General features: G+C 38.6%; 1 protein-coding gene across 2 annotated transcripts in view; it reads left to right on the plus strand.

The window, feature by feature from the left end:
* YTHDC2 (YTH N6-methyladenosine RNA binding protein C2) overlaps positions 1-17,062 on the plus strand; it is a 68,632-nt gene extending 51,570 nt beyond the window's left edge. For both annotated transcript variants that reach the window (XM_026507774.4, XM_044387334.3), the window contains 6 exons: positions 1,099-1,391; positions 6,781-6,958; positions 12,734-12,937; positions 13,692-13,874; positions 15,089-15,175; positions 15,279-17,062. In XM_026507774.4, the coding sequence (XP_026363559.2) occupies positions 1,099-1,391; positions 6,781-6,958; positions 12,734-12,937; positions 13,692-13,874; positions 15,089-15,169 (939 nt within the window). In that variant the 3' untranslated portion in view covers positions 15,170-15,175; positions 15,279-17,062. The remainder of the gene's footprint in view (positions 1-1,098; positions 1,392-6,780; positions 6,959-12,733; positions 12,938-13,691; positions 13,875-15,088; positions 15,176-15,278) is intronic.
* Positions 17,063-18,787: the final 1,725 nt, after the last annotated feature.

Below are 18,787 nucleotides of genomic sequence, written 5' to 3' on the forward strand. Positions count from 1 at the left end.
TTGAACCACTCCTAATGGTCAACTGTTAGTATGTAACAAATTCAGAGAGTTAATGAATCCTTGCATTCATTCAGTCTTCTGTGCCTTAGCTAGGACGCATAATTACAAAAGATAGAAAAAGCTCTCTCTCTGTGTTTAAGAGATCCTACTATATATATATATATATTTTTTTGAGGGGTCAGGTGGTCAGCAAAGCTGTCAATAGTCTACAAATGGCTAGGTTTACTTTTTTACTCTCTGTTCACTCATCGCTTCAGCCTCCGGGAGCCCCACTTTCATTTGCACCAGCCCTTCCTTCCCTGAAACTGTCCTTGCCAAGGTCAGCATGTCCCCCACGTTGTCCAAGGCTAGCCCACTGTCCTTGAATTCACCCTTTCTCTCATGTTTGGCACTGTTGTCCATACCCTTCCTTGTGTAATTCTGCCCTTCCCCATTTTTCCTCCTCACCCCTGTCCTAACAAGTTACTCTGACATTAATCTTTCCTGATTCTTCTTCTTTCTTAAAAAGTCATTCCTTCTTAGGTTCTTTCACTGACTCTGCTGTATGTGTTTGTGCCTTAAATGTTAGATACTCTCCAGTACTCAGGGCTTTACTCTGCTCTTTTCATGTCTCTGCACAATCCCTAGGGACCTCACCTCTGTGCGTAGATTTAGTAACCATTAATGCACGGATGGCTCCCAAGTCTGTCTGTATTTCTAGCTCCGGCCTTTCTCTGCACCTGTGAGTCTGGCTGCCCTCTGGATCACCATGTGGATGTTCTACAGGCACTAAAATAAAATATGAAAGGAACTAAATGTATTTTTCTTTATTTGCTCTGCTGTTACTCTTCCAGTTTTAATCACACTCTACCCACACGTTATTTGCCATCTCTTCCATTGGACTGTTCCATGTGATTTTGTGTCTCTAGTCCTCAGATATGGTAAAGCAGCAATTTGATCTCATTCTTGCAACAAAAAGAATGAAATGCATTACTTCCTGACAAGTGGCCAAGTGTCCTTTGCAGACAGCTGCAGACCTTCACTAGTGAGTGGGTGTCTTGCAGGTGGGGCCTCCATCTTGCTGGGACCGGCGTGGCTGAGGGGGGTGTTCTGTTGCAGGCGGCCAGTCTGCTGCTGCAGCTCAGGCACAAGTGGCACAGCTTGTTTTTACGCCGGATGAGAGCTCCGTCCAAACCCTGGTCTCAAGTTGATGAAGCCACCATAAGAGCCATCATAGCTGTTCTCAGCACTGAAGAACAGTCCGCGGGCTTACAGCAGCCATCCGGAATCGGCCAGAGGCCGAGGCCTATGTCTTCAGAAGAACTTCCTCTGGCATCGTCTTGGAGGTCAAATAATAGTAGGAAAACTTCAGCAGATACTGACTTTTCGGACGAGTCTGCTACTGCCGAAAGGTAAATTGATACCATTTCATCAAAACGGGAGACATTTTTTCCCAGGAAAATGAATTATTTATCATAGAATCATGTGCTTTTGTAATATTTAAAAATTACTTGTAATCTAAAATATACAAAAAGGGTACAAGAAAATGGGAAGAGTTTTTTACTTTTTTTTTTTTTTAAAGATTTGTTTATTTGAGGTGGGGAGGGGCAGAGGGAGAGGGAGAGAGAGTCTTAAGCAGACTCCCTGCTGAGTGCAGAGCCCATCACCTGGCTTGATCTCACGACCCTGAGATCACAAACCGAGCCAAAACCAGGAGTTGGGCACTTAACCGACTGTGCCACCCAGGAGCCCCAAATTTTTTACTTTTTTTTTTTTTTTTTTTTTTTTTTAAAGATTTTATTTACTTATTTGACAGAGAGAGAGACAGCCAGCGAGAGAGGGAACACAAGCAGGGGGAGTGGGAGAGAAGAAGCAGGCTCCCAGCGGAGGAGCCTGATGTGGGGCTCGATCCCAGAACGCCGGGATCACGCCCTGAGCCTAAGGCAGACGCTTAACCGCTGTGCCACCCAGGCGCCCCCCAAATTTTTTACTTTTAAGACATAGTTCTTACAAGTATTAAGATAATATGAAGGATTTTAAGCTACTGATATCTACGAGTCATTTAATAAGGAAATTTTTTTATCAGGAAAAACTCAAAATGTTTAATTTCAAGAATTCTCAAATTTAGGATCTGTTAAAAAGCTACCAATATTTTAAAATCACGTATTTTCATTGATGCATGTCAAGTAATATCTTTCCCAGATATGCTACAGCAAGAAGTGTGGGCTGTGGCCATTTAAAAGAACTACCTCCTCACAAGTCTTACCTAGGTATCAATATTGCTGACTAGTATTCCTACAGGAGATCAATTATTCATTCATTTATTCAGTGACACATTAAACGCGTGTTGTTCTTGGTGTAAGAGATACAGCAGTGTACCAAACAGACACGATCTCTTCCTTCATAGAGTTCATCTTTTATCCAAGGGAGGCAGATAATAAGTAAACAAATTTACTGTAAGGGGAAAATCTGTTAGACTTTAGCCAAATTCTTCTTTTCTTTCCAGCATTTAGCAATTAGAAATAAGAGAGCTTTTAGGGCGCCTGGGTGGCACAGTGGTTAAGCGTCTGCCTTCAGCTCAGGGCGTGATCCCGGCGTTATGGGATCGAGCCCCACATCAGGCTCCTCTGCTATGAGCCTGCTTCTTCCTCTCCCACTCCCCCTGCTTGTGTTCCCTCTCTCGCTGGCTGTCTCTACCTCTGTCAAATAAATAAATAAAATCTTAAAAAAAAAAAGAAATAAGAGAGCTTTTATATTGAATTATTTATCCAAAAATGTGTTTTGATTATATAATAGTGGTTGTAATGAATCATTGACCATGATTCAAAAATATTTGTTGTGAAAGAATATTTGTTAGAACCAAATTTAAGTTTCTTTGTATCAGTTAAAATATTTTTTCCCTGTTAAAATTGATAACAAAAACAATATTCTTGTCCATAATGCTAGTTTTGGCAATATTGGTAGAAAGTCTGTGTGGTAAGAATATTTCAGCGTTAGAAAAACTGAAAATAGAAACGGTGAAAACATAAGAGATATGTGATGTTTACTGTTCTTTAAGGATCAGATGGGACTGTTAGTGTCTTCTTTTGGGCAGATTGGCATGTTTGAATGAAGCATACGGCTTTCTCAGGTCAGACTTCAGTTATAGGGGACTAATCCATACTGGTTTCCAAGTTCTTCAGATATTACATTTGAGGAATAATGCAGTGATTTCCCAAGAAAATCTTCTCATAATGTGTGTTCCTGAATGTTTCTCTCTGATGTAGGTTCTGCCGGGCAATAGAAGAGTAAAATGCACATTTTCTTCTTAGCTACTACCCACTTTTTGAAAGATGGTTCTAAAAGCTTACTTGAATAATGGTTTAGAATGTGGGACTAGATTTCCATAGAAATTGTTATGTGGTAATGTTATTCCTAGGCCATCTATAAAAACCCGTTAGGTTCATAGAGACTCTGTGTGTTGTGTGTATGTGTATGTGTGTGTATCAATGCAAATGTATATGTGTGTGTGCATATATTTGCACACACACATTTTTGGGAAAAAACTTCCTTTCCTCTTAAAGTAATACATGCCTATTTTTTTATTTAAAGATTTTATTTATTTATTTGACAGAGATAGAGACAGCCAGCGAGAGAGGGAACACAAGCAGGGGGAGTGGGAAAGGAAGAAGCAGGCTCCCATCGGAGAAGCCTGATGTGAGGCTCAATCCCATAATGCCTGGATCACGCCCTGAGCCGAAGGCAGACGCTTAACTACTGTGCCACCCAGGCGCCCCAATACATGCCTATTTAATAAAAGTTAGAAATTTAATACAATTAAGAAAATCAAAATTATAAAATGTAATATTAGTTATAATTCAGATATACATTGTTTTATAAATTTAGTTTTTCACCTGTGATACTGGGATCCAGCATTTTCATTTTCTTACAAGTTGTAGCCTGGCACTCTTCATTTTCTGGTATACCTGTTGAACAGTGAGTTCTGGAATTTCATCTACCTTCAGACTTTTGGTAGTATTAATAGATAAGGCCTGGAGTTGATGGACTTGGTGGAGAAGAGAATGAGGACTCTTAGGAAGGTTTATTTTTGAAGGGAGAAATTAACAGTCTTTGTGAGATTACTTCTTGGAGAGAAAGTATTTATAGTTACAGTTTTCACTCTACAGTGATAAGATGTATAGATTAAATAATTTTATTTTTATTTTTTATTTTTTAATTTTTAAAAGATTTTATTTATTTATTTGACAGAGAGAAAGACAGCCAGTGAGAGAGGGAACACAGGCAGGGGGAGCAGGAGAGGAAGAAGCAGGCTCCCAGTGGATGAGCCTGATGTAGGGCTCAATCCCAGGACTCTGGGATCACACCCTGAGCCGAAGGCAGACACTTAACAACTGAGCCACTCAGGCACCCCTAATAAAAACATCTTATTGAAACTATTTTAAAATAGTTTAAGAAACTATTAAAATAATAGAAATTGCTTGCCAATGTTCCATCTTAAACCAATGTGTTTTTTGCTTGTCATTTTCTAAATAATAATTTGATGGCAGAGGACAAGTGCATCTTTTCTATGAAAGAAATGAGGTAAAATGAATTCCGTGTCAGAACTTCTTAAATGAAAATTTAGGTTGAGGGGCTCACAGAAGGCTTTGTTTCCAACTTAATAGAATTTTCCAGGGAAGCCAAATACGAGAGAGAGAAGCTAGAATGGAGCTCAGATTAAAAGATCAGTTTGAAAACCAAAAGGTAGACAGGAAAATACATTTTTATTTTAATAAGATTTTACTCGCATTAAGTTCTGTTGCCTAATTTTCAGGTCACCGAGTTGCCAGGGTAAGAACGATGTGATTTTAGGGGGGTTGAATTTACATAATGCACTGAACATCAATTCACGAGAGGAAAAAACCCCTGAAAGGTTTTTTATACTTCTTAGCAGGTTGTTGATGTTTCAGATGTGCGTTCATTAGATAGTCTTTTGTTAATATCTTTAAATTAGCTATTTTATTTCATTTGTGAAAGAAATAATCCTGGATCTGAGGTAGTTATTCTTGAAGGAAGAGTAATTATGATTGCAGGAGTCTATGGAAGTTTTTGAATTATTAAACACATCTTTTTTTGTTTTAAACTTGTTTATTATAAATATTGTTAAACACAGCAAACTGAATGATATGCCATAATGAACTCCATAGCCCACATTCAGCAGTTACCAAGATTTTTACCTGCTTGCTGTATCTAACCAAATTTTCTTCATTTGCTCTTGGCTTTCTTTTTTGGTTTCCATATTTCAAAATAAATCCCACACATCATGTCATTTTACCCTTCCATATTTAAATATGCATCTCTTAAAAATAGAGGAATTTTGGGGTGACTAGATGGCTCAGCCGGTTAGGCATCTGACTCTTGATCTTGGTTCAGGTCTTGAATTCAGGTTTGTGAGTTCAAGCCCGGTGTTGGGCTCCATATTGGGCATGGAGCCTACTTAAAAAAAATTGAGGTAATTTTCCTACATAATCAAAATCCAGTTATCAATCCCAGTAAAATGATAATTTCCCCAGTTGTCATACTACACATTTATTTGAATTAGCATCCAGGGAAGACTCATCAGGTCGTCACGTTTTTGAGGCTTTTGTAATCTAGAGTAGTTCCTCTGTTAACCTTTTTTTTTTTTTTTTTTTAAGATTTTATTTATTAGAGAGAGAGCATGAGCGGGGCAGGGGGAAGGGAGGGGGAGAGAGAGGGGGACAAACAGATTCCCCTGCTGAGCAGGGAGCCCAACGCGGGCCTTAATCCCAGGACACCTCAGGATCATGACGTGAGCCGAAGGCAATGCTCAACCGACTGGGCCATTCAGACACCCCCTCTGTTCACTTTTTTGAAGAAAGTGGGTTGGTGGTACTGTGGAGATAATACCACATTCTGGATTTGTCTGTTTCTTCTTGGTCTTATTTGTTGCCATACCATGTGTATTTCGTCTAAACTGGTAGTTAGCTCTCAGGGCTTGATGAGAGCTAATATTTTGGCAAGTGTATTTTATAGGTGGTGCTGTGAACTTTGTATTGCATGACTTCAGGAAGTACTCAATGTCTTTTTCTTTTCTTAATGTCTTTTAGAAAAATTATAAAATTCCTGACTGCCAACTTTGCTGCATTTATTCACAGAATTTTAGAATAGAAGAACCTTACAGTTTATCTAGTAAATCCTTAAAAGGATTACTTTTAACACATAAGTAAATTAAAGCTCAGATAAGTTAAGAGACTTGCCCAGGATCACATAACTTAGGTAGTTGTAAATTTAGTACTGTCCTAGAAGTCTTCTCTCCTGACTCTAGTCCAGCAGTATTTTAATACTTTATCATACCATAATTTTTTGGTATGCTTTTAAAATGTATTTTACTTGGCTCTAAGATGTTCTGTGAAAGTGGAAGGGAAGTAGAGTGGGTGATATTCTAGCAAGGGCCATTAGCATAGATGTATTTAAATAATTATATAATGTTGAAGACCTCTCCGATAGCATCATACAAGAGGTTAGTAATTTTGTAAGGGAAATAATACTTTGAGTCTTTGTTAACATTAAGTTAAGAACTTCTGTAGATTGTTAAAAATATTTTTTTACCTATTGTTTGTGTAAGGGCACCCTAATATCTCAGATGTTTTTTAACTTCTAAATGTGAGAGAAGAATGAAATTCCCTTTTTAAATATTATTTCGTATATCATAATGCCACTGGAACTTTGGTTTGAAATGGAATCTGCTTTGTGTTCTGAAGTTGTGTGTCACTGGTCTCTGTTTCCTCCTTCCCACTCAAGAGTACTGATGAAATCTCCATCTCCAGCACTGCACCCACCTCAGAAGTACAAAGATAGAGGAATTTTACATCCTAAGCGAAGCACTGATGACCGATCGGATCAATCTTCTGTGAAATCTACAGACAGCAGTAGCTACCCAAGTCCTTGTGCTAGCCCTTCTCCTCCATCCTCAGGAAAGGTAGAGTATCTACAAGTTCCCGTAGCAAGGAACAGATTGCTAGCACATTTCACATTACATACGGAAGCAAGATGACAAAACAGTTCTACTTGCGGTTACTAATCGTGGTCTTTGTTCTCGTTATAAGTTGAATCTGGCAGACTTGAGACACCTTGCATAAATTCTTTAATTTTTCCTGCTTGCCAGAGATTCCTGGTTAGCACCATCTTGGGATGTTTTCAAACTAACAGATGGTTTACCGATAGCACGTAACTCAGCTGTCCACCCTTTCCTTTCTGTATCATTAGAACCTTTTTTTGTTAAATAACAAGATGATCTCAAATTAGTTTTGGTTTGTGATTTCAGAATTGAAAACACTGGTTTCTTTGAATTACTAATTGATTTCTCCAATTCAGTGGTTATATTAAAAAGTACAAGATAGGGTGGGTTAGGAAGATAGGAAGTGTTGGTAGGGAATTGAGAACTATGTGTCTTTGAAAAAATTTGTAATACGAATGATTTCAAATGTTGAGAGTATGTTTACTTTTAATTTCCTGTGTTGTTGGTACTGAGTAAGTATTCGATTAAGGTTATTTAAGTACATGTTGTGTTCTGGGAAAAGTGTCTGCTGAAACACTCTTGTTAAATAAGAGAAAAATAAATGTTTCTTGTGGATTTGCATTCTTAGGTTTTAGGGTGTTTTATATTTAAATATATTTAGGTATATACACAATAAAATTCACCAGTTTAAACTGTACAATTCAGTGAATTTTGACAAATGTATACAATTATGTAAACGTATCACAGCCACGTACAGGACCTTCCCACCAGCCCTGAATCATGATGACCACTGAACTGCTCTCTGTCTCTAGAATTGTGCCTTTTCTGCAGTTTGCTCTGAATGGAATCATATGTATGTAGTTTTTTGTGACTGGCTTATTTCACTTTTGAAATTCATCCAAATTATTCAGTGTGTTATTAGTTCATTACTTTTTATTGCTGGATAGTATGGCTAATAACCATAGAATGTTTATCTGTTCACCAGTTGATGGACATTTGGATTGTTTCCACTTTTTGGCTGTTATGAATAAAGCTGGGTAATATTCAAGGACAAGTCTGTGTGTGTACGTATGGTTTCTGTTCTTGGGTAAACACCCAGGAGTAGAATTGTGGGATTGTATGGTTAAGTGTAGGTTTAACTTTACAAGAAACTATCCATATTTTCCAAAATGGCTGTACTTTTTTCCATTCCCTTCAGTCATCTATGAGGGTCCCATATGCTCCATATTCTTGACAATACTTGACATTATCAATCTCTTTAATGTTAGCCATTCTGGTGGGTACATAGTGAATACCCCATTGTAGTTTTAATTTGCGTTTCCCCAGTGACTAATGAAGTCGGGCATCTTTTCATGTGCGTATTTGCCGTTCCTGGATTTTCTTTGGTGTGAAGTTATCTGTTCAAATTTTTGTTAAGCTTTTTTTGATTACTGGTTGTTTGTCCTTTTTATTCAATAGTAAGATTTAAAAAAATATATTCTAAATACAGATCTTAATTATATATGCTTTGCAGCTTTTTCTTACAGTCTGTGCCTGCATATTCATTTTCTTAACAAGTGTTTTTTGAAGAGCAGTGCTTTTAATTTTGATGAAGTCCATTGTAGCTATTTTTTTTCTATTTTGGTTTCATCTATTTTTCTGTTATGGTTCATGTGTTTTGTGTCCTAAGAAGTCTTTATGCCTGGGTGGCTTAGTCAGTTGAGCATCTAACTCTTGGTTTTGGCTCAGGTCATGATCTCAGGGTCTTGAGATCGAGATGCCCCCACCATGGGACTCTACTCCCAGCGGGGAGTTTGCTTGACAATCCTCCCCTCCCCTCTGATGCGTGCGTGTGCGCAGGCTCACTCTCTCAAATAAGTAGATCTTAAAAAAAGATAAATCTTTGTTTAACTCAGGATTACAAAGATTTTCCCCCAAGTTTTCTTCTAGAAATGTCGCAGCGAGAGCTCTTATATTTGGCTATATGCTCTTCAGTTTTGTTTATAGTATGAGTGGGTCACAATGTTTTGGCATTTGCCTGTGCAGTTGTTCTAGCACCATTTGTTGAAAAGATTACCTTTTCTGTTCAATTATCTTGGCACCTTTGTCGGAAATCGATTGACCATAAATAATGTGGTCTGTTTATTGGACTATATTCTGTTGCATTGATCTGTATACCTCTCGTTTCGCCTCTGTTACAGCGAGTTGATTATAGTAGCTTTATATTAAGTCTTGAAACCAGTACATTTTTTTTGTCCAACTTTGTCCAATTGTTTTGGTATTCTAGGTGTTCTAGTGTTCTAGGTGTTCATATAAACTTTAGAAAATGCTTGTTAATTGCTACAGAAACATTTTTTGGTATTAAGTGGAATTGCATTGAATCTGTAGGTCAGTTGGAAGAAAACCGAGAACAGTTGTTAGTTTCCTAATCCATAAGCATGGTATACATCTGCATTTCTTTTGATATTCTTTGATTTTTCACAAGAGCGTTTTGTAAATTTCAGAGCTCAGGTATTACACATTTTTTTGTTAAGGTGATCTCTAAGTATTTTATATTTTTGATGCTGTTCTTTAAAATTTTTAACTTCCAGTTGTTCCTTGCTAGCATATAGAGATACATTTGACTTTTGTGTATTTACCCTGCATGCCATGATCTTATTCCATTTATTGTTAGCTTTTTATGTAGATTTCTCAGGATTCTCTACATGCATAATCCTTTCATCTGTTAATAAAGGTAGTTTTTCTTTTTTCTCTCTAGTATTGATTCTGTTTATTTCTTTTCTTGCCTGTTCTCTCTGATTAGAACCTCCAGCAAAATGTCGAATACAAAGTGTTGAGAGTAGACATCTTTGCCTTGACCTTAGAGGAAAAGGTAGTCCCTAGTTACATGTCACCGTTTATGATAACATAACTGTGGGACATTTCCTTTTGGAGTTAGTTTGCTGAGAGGGTTTATTAGGAATAAATGTTGAAGTATGTTCAGTGCTCTTTTTTTTTTTTTTTTACATCTACTGAAATGATAACACAATTCTCTTTTTTCTTCTATTAATAAAGTGGATTTCATTGATTTTTAAATTTTTATGCCTCAGTTGGTCATGATGATTATTTTAAGTATTATTGGGTTTGATTTTGCTTAATCAAAACTTCTGTCGAGTTTGGGATCTTTGTTCATGAGGGCTATTCTGTAGTTCTCTTCTCTTGTGTGATTTTTGCATAGTTTTAGTATCAGGGTAATGCTGGCCTCATAAGATTAGTTGGGAAGTCTTCCTTTCACTTAAGGTTTTTGGAAGAGGTGCCTAGAATTGATACGATTTTTTTTCCTTAAATGTTTGCTAGAATTCACTCCTGAAGCTCTTTTTAACTTTCCTTGGCATATCTCGGATCAGTATTATGCCTCTTCAGGTATAGTTTGAGAAGCTTGCAACAGTGTATTTTTATTTTACCCCTCAGTCCTTTGTGTTATTGGTCTCATGCATTTTATTTCTACATATGTTAAAAATGTCACAGTGTACTACAATGTACACAGACGACTAATTTTTATTACTTCATAGTAAATTACAAAGAGTTAGAAAAAGAGTCAAATGTCTTCCATATTTATTCAATATTTACCATTTCTTGTGCTCTTTATTCTTTTGTGTTGATGTGAATTTCTATCTTGGATCATACACTTCTTTTTTTTTTTTTAATAATAATGTTTTTTTATTATATTATGTTGGTCACCATACAGTACATCCCCAGTTTTTGATGTAAAGTTCCATGATTCATTACTTGCGTATAACACCCAGTGCACCATGCAATACGTGCCCTCCTTAATACACTTCTCTCTAGAAACCTTTTTTTTTTTTTAAGATTTTATTTATTTATTTGACAAAGAGAGAACATAAGCAAGGGGAGTGGGAGAGGGAGAAGCAGACTCCCCACTGAGCAGGGAGCCCGATGCAGGCTCAATCCCAGGACCCTGAGATCACCTGAGCTGAAGGCAGACGCTTAATGGCTGAGCCACCCAGGTGCCTCCTATCTAGAAATCTTTTAACATTTCTTTTAGTACAGATATTCTGGAAATGAATTCTTTAAGCTTTCGTCTGGAAAACCTTTTTCACTTTTATTTTTGGAAGATGTTTTTACTGTGTATATAATTCTAGGTTGACAGTGGTTTTCTTTATGCAAAGATGTCATTCCTTTATCTTTTCATTTACAGTTTCTGAGGGAGGCTTCCTGTCATTGTTATGTTTATTTCCCTGTATATAATGTTTGGTTTTTTTTCCTCTAGCTGCATTTAAGCTTTTCTTTTTATCACTGATTTTCAGCAGTTTGATTTTGGTATGTTACTATTTGTAGTTCTTATTTAATCTATGTATTTATAGTTTGCATCAATTCTGGAAAATTTAGGACCATTATTTCCTCACATTTTTTTTTTTTTTTTAATCTCACCACTTCCCCCGCCTTTTTGGGACTTTGGATACTATTCCACAGGTCACTGAAGCTTTCTTCACTTTTTTCAGTTGTTTTTGTCTCTTCGTTTCATTTGAGATGGTTTCTCTGTCAATGTCTGTGGGTTCACTGAGGTTTTTATCTGTACTGTCTCATTGGCTGTGTATTCTTTCTACTGTATTTGTCACTGCAAGTATCATATTTTCATCTCCAGAGTGCCCTTTGGGTCTTTCAAAAAATACCTTCCATTTCTCCTTTCAAAAAGCATGTTCAAGTTCACGTTACTTTCTCCAACACAGTGCCTGGATTTATAATAGCTGCTCTGACATTCTCATCTCCTATTCCATCATCTGCCAGATCTGAATCTTTCGCTGTTTGTTCATTTTTTTCCTGGTTATGGGTCACGTTCTCCTGTTTCTTTGCATTCCTTCTAGTTTTGTTTGGCTGCTGGATTTTTGTTGTGTTCCTTTAAGTACTGTCAGACATCATTCTGGTACATAGCTTAAGTTAGTTGGAATCCGTTTAATCATGTCGAGATCTACTTTTTAGCAATGTTACGGCAAGTCCAGAGCAGTTTTCATTCTGGTATTAATTTAGTTTCAGTACTAAGGTGTGAGGCTTCTGTGGGCTAATGCTCTCTGTATTAGCAGTTCTTTGCGCTCTAGCTGGGGATAACGTGGGATACTTCCAACCCTGTGTGAGCCCCGGGCAATGGTGGAGTCTCCTGCTTTCCACTGGATCTCCCTGGCGTTAGGTCATGTTTTCTGACTCCTGTACAGGTCACTAACTACGTAGTCAGAAACTTGTGGGGACCCCTCTGCAGTTCCTCGGAACCCTATTTCTATGCAACTCTCTTCTATCCAGCACGCTGCTGTGCAAACTGACTGACTACCTGGGCCTCTTGACTCCAGGCTCCATCTCTGCCGTTCAGGGAGACCGGGGTTCTGTTTGTCCCTGCACTGTTGCCTGGAAACTGTACCCAGGCCGTACGTAAGCTGGAGCAATTTTTGTTTTGTTTTCAGCCTTTGCAAGTTTATTAAAATATTTTCTGAAAGTACGTTTGGAGCATAAATCAAAGTTCGTAATCCAGGATCCTTTCCTGATAAGGGATTTCGAATGCTCTTGAAAATGAGTGCTTGGTTTTGGCTCTTTAACCTCATTTTGATGGAGTCTTCTGTAGCTTTTCAGGCGTGATGGAGCTATTTGCATTTGTTGAACATTTGGTAAAATATTTTGGTTTATATGTTTATGAAGATGTTATTTAATGGAGCCTATTGATTTCGAAAGGTCAAATTACCTTTCAAGAACTTATGCATTCTTTTATAGGGCTCAAAATCTCCTTCACCAAGACCAAACATGCCTATTCGATACTTCATAATGAAGAGTAGCAATTTGAGAAACCTTGAAATTTCTCAACAGAAGGGTATCTGGTCTACAACCCCTAGTAATGAGCGGAAGCTAAATCGAGCGTTTTGGGAAAGCAGCATGGTTTACTTGGTATTTTCTGTTCAAGGATCTGGACATTTCCAGGTGAGCCATCCTGAACCAGTAAAATGGGGTTGTTCTGGCTGCAGGTTAGACCACGCAGATTAAAACAAAACCCCAAAATCACCCTGGCTTTTTATTGTATCGGGATGCAAGAACACATTTCGCTTGACTGCGCATGAGGGAGGTAGCGTTACCTCTTCAAGGGAACGATTCTAGGGATCCCGTTGTTTTCCTCGTCTTACCAGAACCTCTCTAGATAAGATATTTCTCCTTCTGAGGACAACTTTAGATTTACTATTTCAGGTGGATTAAGAGTAAGGAGAAGCTTGACTTTTTGGTAAAATATTTATTTAAATAGGCAAGGAAGTTAGAATTGATAATCCAGAAACTGAGTGTGTTTCTTAACTCCTCTTGACTCGATGTCTATCTGAATTTAGAAACTAAGGAATTTATTATTTGATATTATTATAATTTTTGGAAGTAAAAACTTACAGGTTAGAGTGTATCTGTTTATCATGGAATAAATGTGGGTTTAGGGCTGTTAATACATTATCTAGAAAGTATCTGTTCATATTGAAATTATGTTAGAGGGCTGGAATCAGTCTTCCCTCTAAAATTTGCTAATACGTCTTTTTATAAAAAGCAATAAGTAACTCGTTTTTGTGAGATATCTATTACTTTTGTATTACATTTTTACCTTGAAATTTAAAAAACCTCAGAGCTTTCTCAGATAAATTGAATTCAGACAATTTTAATATCATCCTCACCTTTCCCCTTGCCCTCATTATACCCACAGGGATTTTCTAGGATGTCTTCTGAGATAGGAAGGGAGAAGAGCCAGGACTGGGGCTCAGCTGGACTGGGAGGAGTATTCAAGGTGGAGTGGGTCCGGAAGGAAAGTCTTCCCTTTCAGTTTGCTCACCACTTACTCAATCCCTGGAACGACAACAAGAAAGTCCAGATCAGCAGAGACGGCCAGGTATACAGTGGCATTTGATATTTGTCTTCTGCTTTTCTTTTTGTTTCGTTTTGCTGTTATTTGGTGGTTTGAGGAGGAAATGTGAGAGTACAGATCGTAGGTTCCATTGCACACGGGAGATGGTGGGTCACCTTTGTGAAAGAGCTGGTGAAAACCTGCTTGCACCATGTTTGACAGAGCGCATGGCTTTCTGACACTTTGTAACTTTGGCTTCCCTCTGTCATTACATACACATAAAATCTTTCATGAGTTACTTCATGGAGGCTCCTGGTGTCTTACTAATGGAAGATATGCTCAAAACTGAGCGTGCTTCTGAAGTAATTTCACCAAAGTCTTAGGATAACAATGGTACCTGACTTCTTTGTACCTTTAACTAATTATGTAACATAAATAACAGCCTTTTTATATTTTTGTGGCTTGTTTTATTTCTGTTACGTTTGCTTTTGCCTTTATCATGCTGCTGACACGCATTTTGAACTAGTTAAGGGGATGGAAATAACCATATATATGGACCATGCTGCTAGCTGCTTTATACGAAGTAATTTAATTTAATGCATATCGAGTTATTAGCCCAGTTTTAGTTAGGAGAAATAGACAGGAGAAATTATTCTAAGGTCACACAGCTAATAATTTATTTAAACCAGTGTGACTCACTTTAAATCACCATATGAAAAGTGTTCGGATTCTTTTTAAATGTACATTGTGTCACAAGAGGACTATAAATGACATTCTTTTCAATTGTATTGGAATATTTTAATTTTTGTTCTATCATAAGGATTTTGAAAAAAATCTAATTCCTAAGGTAAGAATATCATATACTCTCGATAATTTCTTTAAAACCCCCAAACGTCTAATAAGCTAGGTTTCATAGTGAACCTTTGAAAGCTGAAGCTGAGTGCTGTTGGTAAATCTCCATTAAAAAGGAAATCCATTATTTCCAGATGGAAGTTCTGGGAGAACTCCATGGAAATTACCATTTTGCCGCAAATAGTTGCTACATCCGCAGGCTAGCTCTGATCTTGAAGTCTGCAAGGGAACGTCACAAACCCCAACGCAGAGAGTTAGAGCAGTGTGTGCCATATGATTTTATCACGTTCTGGTAGAAAAATGAAATGCAGTGGACTTTTCTTAGATTCTTAACCGCATAGGTTTTGGGATTTAAAAAAGTTCAGTCCAGACCCTTGCGTGTTTATTCTGCCTTCTGCTTCGTGCAGGAGTTGGAGCCCCAGGTCGGCGAGCAGCTGCTGCAGTTATGGGAGCGCCTTCCGCTGGGGGACAAAGCCGCAGCCGACTGAACGCAGGTCACGCTCTCCTCGCCTCCGAGAACTGGCACTGTTTGTGGTCCCTAAGGACACCCATCACGTTACTTATCTTTTTTTTTTTTTTTTTTTAAACCTCCTTCAGAGCCCTTAGCTACAGAAGAACATCGTACCTATTTAAAACCACCGAAGCGCTGACTTCCAGAAACCGAGGTGGACGTGTGTGTTATGAGTGAATGGGCTTTTCTGGTCGAGAGTGTCCCTTAAGACCCACCATCTTCATATAAAAGAGAAAAGGGTAATTTAAATTTTTATAGTGATTGTAAAGAATGATTATGTAATGTTCGTTAATTATATGTTTATAATTGAATAAAATAGTAGTAGTTTCATTATCTGGCACAACAGCAGTTATTTGAAACATACTCGATTTGAAGTTAAATGTTTCATTTGTTGAGAACACTGACTTATAACTCTTACTGAGGATTTTTTTTCTAGTGCAAAGGAAATGGTTTCCTTGTAAGAAAAGCCTGAGTGTATCCGTACATCTGAGCACCATTTTAGAACAGTCAGCGCTTAAGATTTGCTGGGAAAAAACAAGCAAACAACCCAATTCTAAAAATGCCCCTTTTGAAAATAGTGTGTGCTGATTAAGGACTATTCATGCTGCCATTTTAAACCTGAGATGCATTAAGAAGAAAAGGAGAGATGTTCTTTATCTTTGATTATGAAGTGCAGTAAAATCTGAAGGAAACCCTGGGTGTCCCTCCCTGTCTTTGATCAGATCGGATTTGTGCTTGTCTTACTCCTGGCCCTGCCTCTTAATCCGGTGTGTGCCCCACCCCTCCCTTCCTTCCGTGGTGCAGCCTTCACACCTCTCTAACGTGAGCGCAGTCATTACGTCCTCTTCGTTTTGGCTAGAGAAACTTGATTTAAACAAGTTAAAAATGGAAACGAATTAAACGCGTTAAAAAATAAGTGCCCAGCAGTTTACTGAGAGCTTGGTTGGTGTCTGTCTTTCACACTAAAGCCCACAGCACCACAATTTAAATGCCTCCTGTTTGTTTTCTAGGACTTTCCGTCCTACTTAGATTTTTGGATTTCTTTTTTTTTTTTTTTTGCATTTATGGCTTAATAAATGGGAGGTAATTTTTTATAAACCTGTGTTAGTGCCAACTCTCCTATTTCTTTCTCATCTCAGCTTTATTTGATATCTTTACCACCCCTGTCTAGAAAGTTTTCCCTGAGGCTTTTTGAAGGGACGTAGAGGTACAGGGAAAAATGAAAGAAATGTCTTAGTTCCTAAGTCTAAAGAGAACAGCTTTGATAGCACTTCTCATGATATATTTGGGTTATTGCTATGTGAAGAAAAACCAACCTGAATCTAATTTAAAGACAGGAAGACAGCTCCTCTAAGTTTTTCGCTTCTGCATTTGAGAACAAAGAAGTGAAAAGTCATGGGTCAGCGTAAGATCTTGAGAACGCTTCTTTCTCTTGGAAAGCACTGTCTGTTAGCACAGTAGTTTAGAATGGCAGCTGTGCTGTTTGCCTACATTTGCAGTTATTGGTTTTTTGTTGGTTTGTTTGATACTCTGAGAGATATGCCTGTAAATGGAGCCTATGTGAATTATGTTCTGCTGTATGCGTATTACAGTTCTTTTCCTCTTAGAGCAACTTGTGTTTTTTCTGATAATGTATATACATTTTGTCGAGGTATATATTTAGCAGTTTACGGTGTTCGAAATTTGGAAGTGAGGACTTTGAACAAAATAAAACTTGTTTTACTTTCCTTCTGTTTTCTAATATCTAGCTCTGTATGTAAATGATGAGTTTGTTGATATTTAAAATGAACACAATTTGAATGTAATTAAAATGCTGTTTTTGGAAGAGATGAACTTTAAATATACTTATTAAATGAAATTCTGTTAAAAATATCTAGATCTTGTTATTTCCGACACTGTATAATAGGGCTAAGGTAACAATGATCAACAGTATCCCTTGAGATACTCGTGAATTTCAAACACCTTGAAGAATACTAAATTGATACAGAAGGTGGTGATTTCATATCAGTATCTCCTCCTTGAAAAAAATTGCCTTATTACCATCAGGGGAAGGAAAAAAAGCTCAAGGCATGTGTTCAATATAAAATCTTTTGAATGTGTCCTCCATCAGGACACTGCATCTTGGTAACGTGCCCTTGTATCCACTGCACACCCAGCCTCACTCTACCAATTACAGCAAAGCTTGGCAGCCAGAAAAGCAAAATCTCAAGTGCGTACTTCAAGAAAAGACCGATTCATTTAAGACTGAGCTCAGAGGCTCCTTCTTCACCATCTAAGGCCTTATTTCCTGCAACAGGGAGAGTCTGGAGGACCAAGTCAAACGAGCTTCACCCTGAATCAACACCGGGGCACACATCCTGCCTCTGAACACATCAGTGACAGGTGACGACGCCTTCCAGTCTGTGAGCTTCCCGCAGTACACGTGCTCACCGTGCTCCAGAACTTTCCACAGCTGCTCTCCACACAAAGGCCCACCACACACAGTGCACTCACTTCTGCCCAGGGCCCCTGGGCGTGCCTCGGTCTTTGCAGCCAAGAGTGAAATTTCCACTTGGCTGTCTCATAAAATCACAAATGCTGCGTATTGAAAATGGAACTACTGTGCTTTCCTACAGCCTGCTCCGCCTAAAGCTGCTCGCTCTTCAGCTGCCGCCAGATCCATCCTTGAGATCGCTCAAGGCCAGAAACCTTGCAGTCATCCTTGACGTCTTCACTTCTCTCAGTCTCACCCAGCAGAAAATTTTCTTGGGTCTACCTTCAAAATAGACCTAAACCCCGACCGTTTCTCCCCACATCTGTCCCAGCCACCCTGGACTGAGCCCTAGTCCTCCTCGCCTGGGTTACTGTAATCGCTTCCTAAGGGGCATCCCCTCTTCAACCTCTACCCCCTGCCACCAGTCTGTTCTCCACACAGAAACCGATGATCCTTTCAGAAGAGTCAGTTTGCGTTCCTTGACTGCTCAAAACCCCGCAGTGGCTCCCCATTTCTCTCAGGAGCCAAAGTTCTTACAATGGCACCAACATGACATGATTCGGCCCTCCGTTCTATCTCTGGCCGTCTCTCCCCTCCTCTGCGTCCTCCACTCCAGCCACACCGGCCTCCCCACTGATGCTTGATCATACTGGGCCTGTTCCAGCCCAGAGACCTGTGTGAGCTGTTGACTCTGCCTGGAATGCTCTTCCCAGAATATCTGTTTGGCCAACTGGTTGTCACCATGTAGTTGTTAGGTTTGCTGTAAAGTTTTCTGTAAAGCTTATTTAACTTTTAGAAGTAACGTACAGTAAAGCCAACTTTTCTTTAGATGTGCAACTCTGAATTTTTTTTTAATGTTTTTTTATTATATTATGTTAGTCACCATACAGTACATCCCCGGTTTCTGATGTAAAGTTTGATGATTCATTAGTTGCGTATAACACCCAGTGCACCATGCAATACGTGCCCTCCTTACTACCCATCACCAGCCTATCCCCTTCCCCCACCCCCTCCCCTCTGAGGCCCTCAGTCTGTTTCTCAAAGTCCATAGTCTCTCACGCTTCATTCCCCCTTCTGATTACCCCCCCTTTCTTTATCCCTTTCTTCTCCTACTGATCTTCC

Source organism: Ursus arctos, unplaced genomic scaffold (genome assembly GCF_023065955.2).
Source record: "Ursus arctos isolate Adak ecotype North America unplaced genomic scaffold, UrsArc2.0 scaffold_5, whole genome shotgun sequence".
Classification (NCBI taxonomy): Eukaryota; Metazoa; Chordata; class Mammalia; order Carnivora; family Ursidae; genus Ursus; species Ursus arctos.